This window comes from Coccinella septempunctata, chromosome 3 (genome assembly GCF_907165205.1).
Source record: "Coccinella septempunctata chromosome 3, icCocSept1.1, whole genome shotgun sequence".
Lineage (NCBI taxonomy): Eukaryota > Metazoa > Arthropoda > Insecta > Coleoptera > Coccinellidae > Coccinella > Coccinella septempunctata.
Genome location: NC_058191.1, coordinates 18,554,557 through 18,572,252, shown reverse-complemented (window position 1 = coordinate 18,572,252; position 17,696 = coordinate 18,554,557). Strand labels below are relative to the sequence as shown.

Here is a 17,696-nt window from a genome sequence, read left to right as displayed (position 1 = left end):
GAGAAGTTTCATGGATGTACTTAAGATTTCATATTGTGGACATTAACGTCCGCATATTGTTAAGTTTGCGAAGTCCTCAACTTTAGATCCCTAGTGGTTGAATGTAACATCATATCGAGATGTTCCGATGAAGTGAACATAGCTACTATTATGCGACTTCTTTCTGTTGATATTTTTGAAATATTGAATCTGTGATATTTTTAGAACATGAAATGATGTGTTCTATTTATCAGCACGTGGTCTCGAGGTTAACTCATAACCTAAATCACGCTGTGCAAAACGTGGTGTGACGTGTTTCGCATAAAGTAAGTCAAGACGGGTCTGTTCTGTGGTGTTTCGTTCTGTGACTGCGTTGTGTTGAGAGAATGAACAAACAAAATCTTTATGAATGAATTCTTAGGATAATTTTTTCAACCGAGCTGTTCTATTATTAAATTTCGTTTTAGTTAAGTGTGACTTGACGTTGATTGATTAATTAACGTCCAGTAAAAGGTGAGTAGTTACATAACCTATTGAAATAATGACTACATTATGATCACTTCTTGGCCTTCTTATCCTCCCTATTTTTGCACCTTTGTAACGTTCAACATACCTCATATGCATTTAGGTGATAAGTAACATTCACAACCTTCAAAATCAAACTTGGAATTGATTTGAATCATCGAGAGAACTTCAAATTATTATTTTAGATACTGTGCTGAAAAAAATCACCTTCTACTGTTGTTAGATTTTTCATGACACTCAATTTATTACTATCAATACAGCTCTGATTTTTTCTTCTTCAGCTGGACCATGCCGTTCCTGAAGTGGAATGAAGATTTATAACAAGATATATGTTCTTAATTTTATATATTTGGATTTGTATGAAACATATTAATCTTGAATAAAAAGATATCAGTAATTCATATAGTTGTTCAATTTCCCTTTTGAGGATGAGAGTAGAATGCGAAATATATGTAGGTAAGAGTAAAGAGTAAACACAGGGTACAAATGAGGCGTTCAGAGCTGAAGAGGCCCAAGCTACATTTTTTCTGAAATTGAGTTTACGAGTATATAAAATTTTGATTCATTTTCAGGCAGTTCCTACTGTTAATTCAATTTCAGAAAAATTGTAGCTTGGGTCACTTTTCCTCGGAACGCCTCGAATATAGAGTGCAAATTGATTGCCACGATGGTAATTATCAAATTGAACATGAATATAACTTCAATAGAGGATACACTTTGGTAGTTTATTCTGTCAAAATAATCGTTCCAAAAACCTCCGAAATGAGAAGTCGCAAAGTTGCTGTCTAGGGTGCTTTTTTTACACCTACTATGTGATGTACTGGGTAATTACCCGCGATATGCGATGTTGCGGACATTAAGCACTCTCCAGTAAGTACTGGTGGCCTTTTTTTGAATCAACATTGTGAAGTCGCACTTCCACAGTGGTAATTCCCAACAACTTCCCTGTGACTGAAACTGGTTGACTGGGATATACAACCACAATTGACGTTCACTTGCTTCAGGATGATACATATTTATAATTTTGGGAATTGGTGTATGTTAAATGGTCTGAGATGTAACTCAAAAAAGAGCATTTGACGAACTATACTTCCAGATAATATTCACTAGCTTGTTGATGATTTCACCACGTTATCTTTTTTTTTCGATGTGTAAAATCAGCGATGAAGAGAGTAGACCTTATTTTTGCATATAAGGTTCTAACTAAATCTCTGATAAATAGTAAATAGTTCCAACTTCTACCAAGCCACAAATGACAAGTTCCTATGTTTCCTTATAGGAAAAGGGAAAGGGCGATGCATAGTATATCTAAATTGATAATGATAAATGAGTCAAAAAGTTTTTTGCAATGCCAATGAACACTGTATATTGATATTCTATATTCGGAAGTTTACATTGTTACGAAAGTGGGGTTCGTTTTCATCAAAATAATAATCAACAGTTCCAAAAGGTCCTTTTATTCCACACAACACAGCAATGAATTAATTAGTCCCTTTTTCAATCTCCCTTCTTTTTAGAACTGTTTGTCTGACACGGGTCAGATTAAATTCGTTACAATATTTATTCTTTACCTTGGAATTAAGGAAACATAAATTTGTTTTTCCATTTGACTTTCAAAATCACTACATTTTTGTTTTTATTATGAATGCAGTAATTATTTCGTTCCTAGAACACTTTCACTTATGGAATAATAGTTAATTCCTTATAGGTATTATCATTTATCTTTCATTGCAAACTTCGCTTGGAGTGAAAAGTTTCTGAATGACCCGTGAAGTTCGTTATAAGCGAACATTACTGTATTTTGTATGGGGCTCGCCCTGTTGATATAAGAATAAATAAATAAAGAAAAGTATTTTTTCATCATATAATTAAGTTACAGAGAAAATATATGAGACCCTTTTCCTGCAGAAAAATTTGTTTTTCATGATTCAATTTCAGGTGGCTCCATCGTAGAATGGAGCCAGGGCAATAATTCTGTATCTCATCGAATTTAAACACTCCGAGTTTTAGAGGGTATTATGATGAATATTAGTGCATACTGACACCAAGAAGCTAGAAAACTATAGACCAATTACCCTACTTCCAGTGATAGGAAAGAACCTCGAGAAAATAATCAAATCCAGGATGATGAAGATACTAAACCACAAAATTCCAAAATTCCAATTCGGTTTCAAACAGAAAACATCAACTATCCATCCACTGATTATACTGACACAGAATGTACAGGGTGGGCAAATTTCGATGTTTTAGCACTACAGCTTTTAAACCAGAGGAGATAGACAAAATCTGATACCCCATTCTCGTTCTCTTTTTCTGAGAAACTTACAATAGTAGTAGTGATTTTTGGCCACTTTCTTTTGTTTTCGAGTTATAAGCAAAAATTGGAAAAATGGCGATATCGAAATAAATTTATATCTCCGCTACTATTAATGATAGAGCTCTGAAATTGAAACATTATACATTATTTTCAGCAGGATTTTTAATTACGAAGCTATGACCCAAAGTTATGTTTTTTTAAATGGGAACACTAGTTTTCTGTGCAATTTTTTGAAAGCTTAATTTTTACTGATTTCAAAAATACATAACATCATATGGTTTGTATCAATATAAATAATACAAAATGGTCAAAAACCTCTTTTCTCAATATTTCTATGGTTTCAACTATTGACGAGCACAGAAAAATAGAGTTTCCTATAACAAAAGCAGTCTCCTTCCGGCAATGTCATTCTTTCTATGCTTTTTACCAATTTTCACAAAATTTGAATCAAGATATATTTCATAAATTTTCATAATAATGAAAGGACTCATATAAAGAGACAGTGGTAATCATACGATGCTATATGTTTCTGTGCTCATCAAAAGTTGAAACCATAGAAATATTGAGAAAAAAGGTTTTTGACCATTTTCTATTATTTATATTGATACAAACCATATGATGTCATATATTTTTGAAATCAGCTTTCATTACTCTTTCAAAAAATTGCATAGAAAGTTAGTGTTCTCATTCAAAAAAACATAACTTTGGGTCATAGCTTCGTAATTAAAAATCCTGCTGAAAAGGCGAGCACGCCACTGGATTCTACGTAGAAAAGTGCCTGTATAATGTTTCAATTTCAGAGCTCTATCATCAATATAAGCGGAGATATAAATGTATTTCGATATCGCCATTTTTCCAATTTTTGCTTATAACTCTAAAACAAAAGAAAGTGGCCAAAAATCACTACTACTATTGTAAGTTTCTCAGAAAAAGAGAACGAGAATGGGGTATCAGATTTTGTCTATCTCCTCTGGTTTAAAAACTGTAGTGCTAAAACATCGAAATTTGCCCACCCTGTACAGTGTAAAAGAAAAGAGGGAAATCATACTGCAGCAATATTTGTGGATATTCAAAAAGCATTTGACAGTGTTTGGCATGCTGGACTGATTTATAAGCTACATAACTTGGGCTGTCCCATATATCTGACAAGATTGATTAAAGAATTCCTCATAGACAGGTCAATTCAGGTAAAAGTCAAGAACTCGCTTTCCAACAAATTCACCCCCAGACAAGGACTTCCACAAGGCTCCCCTCTATCATCATTTCTGTACAACCTGTATTGCTCGGATATCTTACCAGAACATCCTACAAACAAATGCAGTTATATTTTACAGTTTGCAGATGACACCACACTTATTGCTCATGGTAAAAGTACACAAGAAACAATGAATAGATTGGAACAATTGAAGAACACCTTGGTTATATGGTTAAGAAAATGGAGAATAAAACTCAACCCAAAAAAATCAAAATTTTTGCTCTTTCACCATAAAAGCAACCAAAACTCACCGACTCTAACCTTGGACAACACCACTTTAAAACCAAGCACAAATTGCAGATATCTTGGAATGATTATTGATCACAAATTGAATTTTAAAATGCATATTAAATCAACTAAACAAGCAACTATCAACAGAGCTGACCATTTCAGAAAACTGACATACAAAAATGAAGGTATCAGCACAGAGACAGCCAGCAAAATTTATAAGATGATCTGCAGACCTCTGCTAGAATATGGTCACCAAATCCTGGGACAATGCAATAAAAGTGCGATCATAATGATTGAAGTGGCTGAACGCACTAGTCTGAGAAAGATCACCAAAATAAGACATCCGAACAATCCACTATATAACCCAGCCAACGAATATCTTTATGAGAAAACGAAAATAGAACCAATAAGCAGCAGAATACATAAACTAAACAAGAAATTCATCAGTCAACAGCATAACATTGATACAATAGAACCACTATCACATAGCATATCTCACCTCGAAAGACCCAAAAGAAAATTACCAGAACAACCTATATTTCAATACCTACTTAGCCTACTTTAATATCCTAGACATTTTATATTGCACAGACTCACATACAATTCACATATCATTATATTGTAAAATATAAATTGTACATGGGCAGGAAGACCTCGGTCGTTAGCCCTTTGAATAGCATTCAATAAAGTTATTTTCTCTCTCTCTCTCTCTATTAGTTCATACAGCTCAGGTTACAGAATTTTCGATTCACATAAAATACTCATATTGGTAACCTTCATATATGTATATTTCGAATTAATGTTGCCGATACCTTGATGAAAATTCATAATTGAACTTGAGAAACTCAAAAACACGATTTTCAAATGAATAAAATTGTTACCACGCATGTATTTCCTTAACACAATCGATTGCGAAATATATGTAGTGGTAAAATATTCATCCTAGTGGAAATTATGTATATCAGTTCCTTTCGCCTTTGTTAAGTCCGAATTTTGAGAAATCAAACTTGAGTGTTTCTGTGATTGTGAATTAACACGCATTTTCTGAAATTGTTGATTTATATGTTGTTTCGACCACATTCATCAACTCCGATTTATTTCATTCGAATTGTGCTGATTAATCTCAATGAAATGAAGCCTTCATCTAATTCAGTTAATTACGTAACTTCACAAAGTTCTTCGATTTAAGGATAATAAAATTTTTGAAGAAAACTGTAGGGGCAATCTGATATATCCGTTGAATAATTATATATAAACATAATAATTTGTTATACAGGGTGTTTCATGAGTCGTTGGCCATAGCCTAATGCTGAATGCAGGTCATCCAGGCCTTTCAGAAAACTTGCTTCTTTTGTATCCCAAGGCTATTAGTTTCGGAGATACGGGGTGATTCATGAATATTGACCTAAATTTGCGAAAGCTATAACTCTGTAATGCAAGGTCTGCTTTCGATCAAATTTTATGGGTTTCTTCACTTCACAAAGTTTTTCCAAAAGCTTCATGAAATATTAATATTTTCGGGGCAGTACTCAGAATATCATGATTTTTCATTCAAGCCCCAAAATCTATATTTCCTACATCCCCTACAAAAAATTCGTTATTGACATGAAAAACTTCATCATTTGTTCCAAGGAATTCAATTTTCACTTTGCATGGCACACTTGTCACAATGAAATAGGAACCGGACGAATTCATCTTTTATGTCATTTTTTCGAAATGCGGTCCTGTTTTTATTCCTTCGGTGATAATATTTATGGTCCTTTGCCGAGATTCTGAATTTTCTTAAATTCTGTTCAATTATTCTTCATTTTAAACCCTCAGCACATCCTGAGTGTTCGTAAAAAAGTGTTTAAGAGTATGGAAAGTCGAGCTGTGAATTTAGATACAAATGATGTAAACCATCTTGGAAAATGTAAATCGTAAGTGTATTTGCTTCAAAACACACATAACTATTGAAATTTATTCTTCATCGATGAAAAAATGTACTATCATAAAAGATGTCCGAAATGAAGTTCTTCCTTCTCGGCACATTTCCTAGCGCTTAAAATCATATTAAATAATCGGATTTTAAGGGCAACAAATATTGCCCTGCTTATCATATCGTGATTTTGTTTAACTTCTGCACAGGCTTCTTCTATCCTCTGCCGCAAAATCCTCTCGCGAAGTCAGAAGTGTCTGTCACTTTTTCACGCACACTCAGTGGGAACTGAGGCTTTAAAATGAAAAAGATTTGAACAGAATTTCAAAAAACTTTAAAATCTCGACCGAAGGCAATGAATAATATCACCAAATGAATGAAAACTGGACAGCGTTTCGAATAAATGTCATAAAACATGAATTCGTCCGGTTCCGGTTTCATTGTTGTTTTATGAAAAGAAATAAAAAGATTAAGGTTTTTCGGAAAAATAAATTTTAATAGTTGTGTGTGTTATAAAGCAAATGCACTTACGGATTACATTTTCCAAGAGGGTTTCAATCATTTGTATCTAAATACCATATATGTAATTTCAAAAGAATTCACAGCTCGACTTTGCATACTCTTAAACACTTTTTTTCGAACACTCAGTATGTGTTGAGGGCTCAAAATGAAAAAGAATTGAACAGAATTAAAAAAATTCAGAATCTCGTCAAAGGACAATAAATATTATCACCGAAGGAATAAAAACAGGATCGCATTTCGAAAAAATGACATAATATATGAATTCGTCCGGTTCCTATTCCCTTGTGACAAGTGTGCCATGCAAAGTGAAAACTGAATTCGTTAGAATGGTTTATGAAGTTTTTCATGTCAATAACGAAATTTCTGTGGGGGATGTAAAAAATTTCATTTTGTGGCTTGAATGAAAAATCATGATATTCTGAGTACTGCCCTGAATATATTGGTATTTCATGAACCCTTTGGAGGAGCTTTCTGAAGTGAACAAACCCACATAATTTGATCGAAATCGGACCTTGCATTCCAGAGTTATAGGTATCGCAAATTTAGGCCAATGTTGATGAATCACCCCGTATCTCCGAAACTAATATTCTTAGGATACAAAACAAGCAAGTTTTCTGAAAGGCCTGGATGACCTACATTCGCCATTGGGCTATAGCCAACGACTCATGAAACACCCTGTAAAATCTCTTAAAAGACACTGTTAAGTCTTATTTCTTTTGGATATTTTTGTTTTTTCTGAAGTATACAATGAATGAATGAATATCATTTTGGGTTACACAGGATGAATTTGTGCATCAACCAACTCCTTAAGTACTTCCAAAATAATGAATGAAACTCTCAATAAACACGTTAGGAGGTCCGATCACGACCAGCAGTATGATTTTGAATTGTTCGGGAAATATTTCGAATTCCTTCAATTTCCTGGGACATGCGGTTGGACAAGTTAACAATTCCTCTATCCCAGAGGTGTCGTGGCAGCTCTGTCCGTTCTATCGAGCTTTAGGGGTGATGTTTATTGTGTTTTGCCTGCATCGTCCCTTTTTTTCTGTGTTTATTTTTATTATTAGGATGACCATTCGTTAAATCGCACTCATCATAAAACTAGTCGACTGAATAACTGTTAATCTTTTATATTTTATCACTTCAGTTTCAGCAGTTGAGGAAATTTCTATTACACAATGAAGATTCTACATTATTATTTCTGTTCCAGATTTAGTGAAGAGTTTGAAGAACTGAAACATGTGGGTAGGGATCAGCCGTGCACCTTCGCCGATCTACCGTGCAATAGACCAAAGAATAGGTTCACGAACATTTTACCTTACGATCATTCAAGGGTAAAATTACAGCCAGTCGATGATGAAGAGGGTTCTGACTACATCAACGCAAATTATGTACCAGTGAGTAACATTCAGTAAATATTTAAGAACTCTTTTTCATCCGTTTAATGTTATATATTGCGACATGATTTGAATCGGGCGCGTCGAAGCGGATTGACTGCCATTGAGTTCAAAAATATATACAGGCTGTCTAATAGTTGAGTGTACTTAACAAGTGAATAACTTTGGTCTTATTCAGTTTTCTTGTACTTTCATTTCCATGAATTCCCATATGGAGGGCGTTTTATGGCCATATTTTGTTTCAATCAAATTTTAATGAGGCTGTCCTGAATTTCAGCTTTCGCTGCTATGTCGATCAGTCGATGATCCACTCAATATATTCTCCTGAAAATCAAATTGAATATACCGAGTGGTTCCAAAGTTGGGCTTGTGGAAAATATGAACCAAATGAAGAAAGCACTCTGCAGCTTGTACAAAATAAGCATAGTGGACTTTACAAATATAGGTTATTTGTAATTGTTTGTGTGTCCTCTATACACAGTTGAGCTTGTCTTTGCCAAGGTCTTCGAGAGGATTCTGCTGGACAGGATGATGAATTTCCTCGATAAGCATCATGCCACGGGATTTTTTCTTGACCTGTCACGGGCATTCGACAGTCTCTCCTTCCAATTTTTAATCGAAAAATGCTACAGTATGGTCTGTCTTAGAAAAATTCTTTTGTTTTGAATGATTTTTATTTAATTTTAATTCTTGACAAGAATTTCGGTTTTCAATTCAGAATCTGGAACAAAGAGTCGGTCAGGGAATTTTGGAGGCCCTCCACTCCAGTTATCCACTCCCAGAAGTTTGAACAAGTGAGGATTCACCTAATTAATCCTTTCGTGCATTGTCTCATGCCGACGATTTTCAAATCTTTGGTGCTATAGGTTTTATTGTAGACTGCGTTTCCTGCAGCGTGCTTTGTGGAGTCATTGTTGATTTGGTGTGGCCGAAATCTACTACCATTGAGCATTTCTGAGTGCAATGTCGTTACGTACACCAGAAAAAAGAACTATCTATTGTATAGTTATAGTCTTGATGGCAGCGTCCTGAGCAGAGAAACGGAGAAAAGAGATCTTGGCATTATTTTGATCAAAGTTTTACATTTTTTCTTCACGTTAATTATTTACTTGGTTCGACGCCAAGAATGTATGGATTCATCGTGCGTAATAGCAGATATTTTTCTGATTCGGAAACCATGATTTGTGAGGAGCAAACTGGAGTTTGGATGCATTGCTTGGAACCCAATATACTTTTTTTGGTATCTTTAACACTGCGAGATTTAAGAAGTATCAGGATATTAGCAGGTATTTGCTATATCTTCTCACTATATTCCATACTCAGGAAGTAACTAATGAAAATGGGTCTATCGGGAACTCACAAGTGTAGTTCCTTTAGGGAGGAGGATTGAACTCCAGATCACCTTGTACACAGAATGCCATAGCCATCCCAGATACTGGAGTTCACTAGAACTCTGGTCGGCACAATAGATCTTACGGTCACAGTGCAACGCAACTTGTAGTCAATCAATTACTAAAATTATATGTTCCATAAACATACCGATTAGATTCAATCAGAATCTGAGAGCTTAATATTCTGTTTTATCCCAGCAGTTATTGTACGAAGAATTGGATTTTCAAGAGAATTTCATATTAACCGGAGTTAAGGCTTTTCCTGACTAAACAAGTGGAGAAAAATCTGAAATGATTAACTGCGATATATTAGGTATATCTGATTAAATTTAAAGACGACATGATTCAACCTATAGCAACAAGAGTAGGATGACGTTTATTCATCCAGTAGAATAAAAATTTTTTCATTTCACAAGTGAATGAAATGACATAAACATCGGATAAAGCGATACCTTTCATGTCATTTCATAAATCCGATAATTCTCTGGAAAGTGTTATCGTTTGATTTCTAATTGGTATAAAATTCTGTATACAACACGTGAGTAAGAAATGTTTATTTATTCGAAAAAATAATAATGACAATATCAGTTAAAAGAACACCATAGGGGCACTTCAATCGGGCCTGCTATGGCCTATGAATCCAATTCATTCACATAACAGAGTGTCGAGATGACCTTGGGGCCTAGGAAGCTAAATCATTTCAGTTGTGCAAATTCAACTTGGTTTACTCGTATCCACTGTTGCCAGATTTAGGACGCAACATTATGCGTCGTGTGAAAGATGTATATTGACTGTATATCAGTTTACATCATTTGAAGCGCCCCCGAAGCGGTATTTGCGTGAACTAAAAATATACTTTAGGTTTCATGAGAAGCACTTTACTGCGTCTGGAGATATGTTTTTCAACATAGAATAACTCTTTTATCAAAAGATGAATGGAATCTATAGTTGCTCCAAAGATAGCTCTCGACGTCCTTCACAATTTGCGACCGCCCCTGTCGTTGAATCCCTCGAAATGCCAGAGAGAACTTCGAAAAACAATGCTGCGTCCGGTATACGGACGCAGTATTATTCAGGACGCAATAGTGTATGGCCCAAAGACAATGTATGGACGCAACATAGTATGCCAGATGTAAATATATATATATATATATATATATATATATATATATATATATATATATATATATATATATATATATATATATATATATATATATATATATATATATATATATATATATATATATATATATATATATATATATATATATATATATATATATATATATATATATATATATATATATATATATAGTAAGGGATGAATTTTGGGTACAAGGCAATATCTGGCAGGAGTTAACAATCAATCGTCATCAACATCTATATTTCGAACTTTTAGCTGTTCTTCATCAGGATGCTGCAATGTATACATTGTAAAAAACTAGAAAAATAAACACCTAATAACTTACATCTGACAAGACTATTATTTAAATTAGCAAAGAGAGCATCAGAAAAACATCTCAGTTAAAAAGTTAAAAAGTTCGAAATATAGATGTTGATGACGATTGATTGTTAACTCCTGCCAGATATTGCCTTGTACCCAAATTCATCCCTTACTGTTTCATTTCGGCAAATTTCATCTATATATATATATATATATATATATATATATATATATATATATATATATATATATATATATATATATATAATATATATATATATATATACCTGCCGACCCACGGTAAATATGCTCGAGCCGCCACTGCTGCCAAACACGCAATAAATCTTCTGGAAGGCAAGGTTCGATTAAGGGAAATATCATAGCTTCCTAAATATCAATTTTGACACCAAGTGAGTCAAGAGCCCTCAACTGTGTTTCAAGCTTATCATTTAATGTTGAGACTGTCATTTTATGGTTTGACGTGGCCTTATTGATAACAAGTTTCAAAAGTTCTTCTATTTGCAATTATTTCCTTTCAAACGCGAAATTAGGCTGTCAATTACTTTTTCATAATTTTCACCAACAGGGGGAAAACTTTCAACTATTTTATTTGTTTCTCATTTGTAAACGTCAGTTTCCAAAAACACAATATTAATCAAGAAAGTTCATTTTATCAAGTCACCAACTCGTAAAACTGACAGTCAACTTGCAAAATTTTTACAAGTAAGTAGTATTATTTACATTAGAAAATTTTGTTTTATCGTCATATATGTTAAAAATCATGGTACAAGTGTTATTTCCAGTAACACAGATTTTTGATGATGAAAGAGTTGATACTGATGATGATGAACCATCTGTTGACTCAGAAACTGCTGAACTCGAGGACTGCAGAGCATTTGTACTCTCCTTACTACCAAATAATTTGCTAGACATTTCGATTTTTTTGTTGACCGAATCATCGACATAACTCATCGCAATTTCGGTGCTCTTCCACCCTCCTAAAAATATCTCCACCCGAATCCGCAACCATAGTGGCTCCAGTTCTGCGAAAAGAGTGGCCGGTATATAACTCTGGGTCTTTTAAACCTAAATATTTCGCTATTTGCTTTGGGACACCACCAATAGTGTGCTGGCCAGCATCAAGGGAAATGCACTTTCCATGTCGGTATGTCAAAAAAAATCTTAGTCTTTCTGTTCCAGGAGGCCGAAGATTTACATATTTTCTGTATAACATGCAGGGCTTGAAGCTGCAGCCATCATCGGTTATGCTGAATCTTCTTGTTGTTAAATTTTTTGTTTGCCGCAATGTCACAATAACGTATTTTCCCATATCTTCTACATCATTCATGTTTAAGCAGAGAATTTCGTCACATCGACAACATCAAAAAATCCCAAATATTGTTACAATTTTCGCCAGTAACCACTGGTCATCAGGAGCATGTAAAAGAAATTGTTCAGCCTCTTCTTTACTTAATACCTTGGCCTTTTTTGGCGTATAACGCTCATTTTTTCGTTTCAGAAACGCTATTATCTTTTGAAATCTGCAAATGACAACTAAACGTCATATTTTTTAATTAAATTTTTTAAGGAAAACACACCTGCGAACAGGGGCATTTTCTTTCATTTCCAAGCAGCTTTTCAGCATAGACCATAAAGTATTAGGGCTGAATCTAGCTGATAGTTGATTCAAGTAGACCAACAAAACATCTTCGTTACCCCAATCACACTATTTTTATTTTGCCACTCACTCGTACCTTGAAGCTGATTTTGCAGGTAATAAACTTGAAGCTGCACTGCTGGCTGCCTAAATAATCATTTCTTTTGGTACATTCATTTTCGCTTTCGCCAAAACAAATGTAAAGAAAAAAAAAACAGACATGTTCATGGCAACGCTTCCATAGCTTACGACATTTGCGACAAATTATTGAGATTTTTTTGGAATTTATCTAACCTTTTTACAAATGAGAAACAAATAAAATATAAAACAATACATGCAAGGTAACGGGTTTTACTGGCTCAAGGAGGTAACCGAGGAGGTAACTGACGAGCCGCAGGCAAGTTATATCAGTTATATCCTCCATTCGCCAGTAAAAACCCTCTTACCTTGCTAGTAATGTTATATACTATTCAAGGCTGTACAATTGGGTATCGTTGCTTGATTCAGATACTGAAACCCAATTAGAAAGCCAGTCGCGTACTTCCCCTCCAAACTTTTTGAATTCTATAGTGAGTAATTCAAATTAACGCCTACCTTTTACTGCAGAAGTACTCACAGTTGAACCATATAGAAAGGCGATCACCATCATCAGGCACTGTGTTCTCATGCTCTCTACGATAATTTTCGTACGTAATTCTGAGATCGATTAATTATCTTTTATACCCTTCGCATGATTCCATTTTCAACAATAATTCATCCTCACTCACGTCTTCTTGCAAAAGAGAGTTGTATACTTCTCTCTTGGCTATCAACAAGTTCTCTTGTTTCTGGAATAGAACTTCCCAAGCAACTTGTACTTTTCGTAGGGTTGCTTCTTCAGATAACAGTTTTTCTAATTCATTTGCACTTTTCGTGAAAGCAGCAGGAATAACTTTACGCAGCGTTTTCTGTTGATCCATCGTGCCCCAATAATAACCTGGTTCAAATCCTGTCTGTTTTCTGTTTATAATCTATATCTATAATCTATGAATGTTGAATAGGATGCTGATCTCGGGAGAAAATGTATATACGTTTTTACAAATGTATAGATACATTCTTCCTCATATGAGGGACTGGTAAACTGATATAGATTTATATTCACAAAATGAATGAAGTCAGACTTTTCTGAGCATTATTTTTCTTAAACTATTTTGCGATAGTAATGGTATTCCCATTTCTTTGCAACTTATAATCCATTATCTGGACAATACTTAAGAAAAGGCACATTCATCCTATAAATATATTTTTTAAAGGGTCACAATTCACCAAGAGAATTCATCGTTACACAAGGACCCCTACATTCCACAAGAGATGATTTCTGGAGAATGGTTTGGGAATCGAATTCGAGGGCCATCATTATGCTTACAAGATGCGTGGAAAAAGGCCGCGAAAAATGTGACCACTATTGGCCGTATGATACTCTACCTGTATATTATGGCGATATATCTGTACAGATTCTGAACGAAACCAGATATCCGGACTGGAATGTGTCAGAATTCATGGTCTGTCGGGTAAGATCAACAAATTCTTTCATTCTTACTATCCGAGCTTTTTAATACATTCCTACCTGTACATATAGGATTTTGATAAATGCTTGATGAACATCGTAGTATGGGTTAATTTTGAAATTCTATGATTTTTTGTTCTAAACTTATCAGTAGGAAACGACAAACAGTAATTTAAAACTAACTGCGATATTAGAATCATTCATAAAAGACCTGTATGAATTTTTCTAATTAAAGTAAGCTCAACATTTAGCAACCACTCATTAAAGTCAAAATGCATAACATATAACGTGCGTTCAAAAAAATTCGTCATCAAGTAGGCTCTGGAATTTTGAACGTCGATATTTCGTGTCTAAACGTAATTCTTAGCTCGTGCTTTACTATTTTCCAGGTGAACTGTCATTTTAGCATTTTGGGTTGTTGTTGAATTAAAATTATCAGCAAATTATAAAGATGGTTTTTACGTACGTGTGAAAGACTTTTACTATTGAATTCTACTTCAAAATTGGAAAGAAAATTGAAAGAAAATGGAAATATTCTGTTCCGGCGACTTCATTGAAGCCTATGTTGCTGTAGATTATTAAGAATGAATTTTTCCATTGTACTGTTTTGCGATGTGTTGACGAAACAGGTATGCTCAAAAAAAAGGAAGTGGTATACCAAAAAAGAAAACTCTAGAGTTCAGTTATAATGAAAACATGGTGACAGAAGCTCGACAAACCTCTCTTCAGATTTTATCTCAAGTGGATGGAGTATCCGTTGGCATATGCCACCCGATTTTGAAAAAAAGATATCCATTTGTTTTCATAAAGATTGACATGTTATCAGAAAACTGAAATGGTTGTGATTACCTAACCTTGTAGCATCCGAGAAAAATTGGAGTTCAGTATCATACTGAAGTCAAAGGCAAAATGTGGACCTACTTTCTTTTATGGAACTTCAATAGCAGAACGTTATGAAGGAGAAAGCATCATGCCTTTTTATAGCTGAATTGAATTTTAATAAATTGTCCAATAGCTATTTTCATGTAATTCAGTTCTTTTAGTTTAGTCATGGATTTTCAGTAATGACTGAATCAATTCAATATTTATAGAGAATTAATAAACATATTATTGAGAATCTTACTGTGATCTATTCATATGACTGAAGTAACTAGAACCTTCTTACAAAAAAACATACTACCATGATCAATTCAAGATTCATGTCTCTTACGTATGAAAATAGTGGACGGTTAAAATTTTTACGAAGAACTTTTCTAACCGCCTCAGATTGTTTGGATTCTTGTCATCTTACTCAATGAAAGAAATGCTTTTCGAACGTTGGGTGAAATTTACAGGTAACCTTTTCTGAAAAGTGCCTTTCCGTACAAAATTACGACATATAGGTTGATGTCATCATTGTTTACATTTTGGGAAGATGAAGTAATTCAAGGAAAGACATACGTTCAGCCACCGAACATCAGCCTTCAAAATTTCATAGCCTACTTGACGACGAATTTTTTTGAACGCACGTTACATCACAAACCGAATACATCTTTATAAAAAATAATTCTTAATATTCTTGATCAGGGAGATCAACAAAGAGTTGTTCGACATTTTCATTTCTCTACTTGGCCCGATTTTGGTGTTCCAAACCCTCCACACACCTTAGTGAGATTCGTGAGAGCGTTCAGAGAAAGGGTTGGGTCAGATCAAAGACCTATTGTAGTCCATTGCAGGTGAGTTTAGAAATCAACAATAAATAATCTTCAAGTAATACTGGGTCTTAATAAAATTGTAACATCGCTCTAATTGTCAATGTCGAAATTTTATGATATTTCGATCAAAGGCATTTAATATTAGAAATTGATTCCTCGCTAATCTCTTGCTAAATATGCATTTAATATGTCGAAATTTTATGATATTTAGATCAAAGGCATTTAATATGGAGCAACACAGACACAGACAGAACCAACTACGAAAGTATAACTTTCCACAAGCATTGACGTTTGGAAAGTATACTACTTTTCCGCACGCAAATATTTGAGAGTCGCATCAATCATAAAATTTTGGCGTGTCTCTATGCGCCAATCATAAGATTCAAACGTTTCTCTATGCAGCTGTTTATTTGAAATAAAGTTTCAATTACATGTATGTGGAGAGTAGAGAGAAGGAGAACGATCGCCGTAAAATGTGTCCCCGAAAACTGGGAACGTAGGCTACGAGCCGCTGCGATCGCTACGTTTATCGATAAGGGGTGGAGATTTTAGCGACAATTTTAAATGAACAGCCTTCATTTTATTTAAGGTTTTTTTATCGTGGTTTTTCTGATGATTTTTCAAATACATTCCTTCAAATATATATTAAATATGAGTTCTCTGAATTATATGCAATAAAATACAAGTCTTATTATAAAGGGGACTATGTTATCAGCTTTATTCATTCATAATGAATGAAAGAAATCACTGATCAAAAATTCTTTACCTACGTTCGTTTATCATTTTGTTTATTGAAAAAAGGTATGTTAGTTGGTTTACTGTAATCTTCAAAATTATATATACATTCGCAGTGAGGAGTAGTACACATCAAGACAACAAAAGGTAGCAATCTCAGATTTAAAACTCAGGTATTAGAGTAGATTCTGTTTCCAATACTCAGCTGAGAACTATTATAAACGATATATTATATGCCAACAAAATTCTTCAAGAATATCTACTTCTGAACCATGTAGTTTTATTGGTTAGATATTCTTATTCAGAAGAGTCCACTCCTCACGAGGGATGACAATTTCGATTTCGTTCATAACGAATCCATCACCTTTTTGATATCTTCATCTCAAAAGTGCTCCTGACACACAAATTGATTCCGAGTCGATTCTCGAGGTAAGATTTTTTCCAATTTTCTCTCAAAAATGCACTCGGAAATGTTATTCTCCTTTTCTTTCAGATGTCAAAACACTCTTACACTAGCTCACTCTTCAACATTTCACCATGGTTGTTCTCTTACCAAAAATTGAAAACAATAATATTCTAGTCATCTGTCACCAGGAAGACAATTCACTCAACCAACTACAATTAGTTTGAATCAAAATTTCGCCATCCCGTGATGTCCAGCGCACCTGTTGGCAAAAGCATGAACTACCCTATTGGTACATATTTTAGGGGACAAAAAATCTATGGTCACAAAGCAGCGATCGTTCTCCTTCTCTCTACTCTCCATAGACATGTATACCGCATACACTTTTATTTTAGCATTCGATTGGCCATGGACAATTGACACATTCCACTCTGTATAGTACGAAAATGTGAGGTTATGACGCTTGTCAAAACATTTTTGGGTGTTAAATCAGCGCTATGTTGTCTGTTCTACGTAAAAGTCTCAGTAATTACTGAGACGTTGTGATAAAATACGTAATTACGTATTTTATCACAACGTCGAATCACTTCGGAAAATATGAATGTGATGTTTAACCACAGCTTGACTTCAATTAAACGATGATTTACGTTTTTGATATTTTATTTTAGACTTATTACAA

At 34.2% G+C, this 17,696-nt stretch overlaps 1 protein-coding gene across 2 annotated transcripts in view; it reads left to right on the top strand.

The window, feature by feature from the left end:
- Window positions 1-17,696, top strand: part of LOC123310549 (tyrosine-protein phosphatase 10D) — a 488,577-nt gene that overhangs the window by 389,152 nt on the left and 81,729 nt on the right. For both annotated transcript variants that reach the window (XM_044894063.1, XM_044894062.1), the window contains exons 14-16: window positions 7,958-8,144; window positions 13,932-14,189; window positions 15,752-15,900. In XM_044894063.1, coding sequence (XP_044749998.1) covers window positions 7,958-8,144; window positions 13,932-14,189; window positions 15,752-15,900 — 594 coding nt within the window. The remainder of the gene's footprint in view (window positions 1-7,957; window positions 8,145-13,931; window positions 14,190-15,751; window positions 15,901-17,696) is intronic.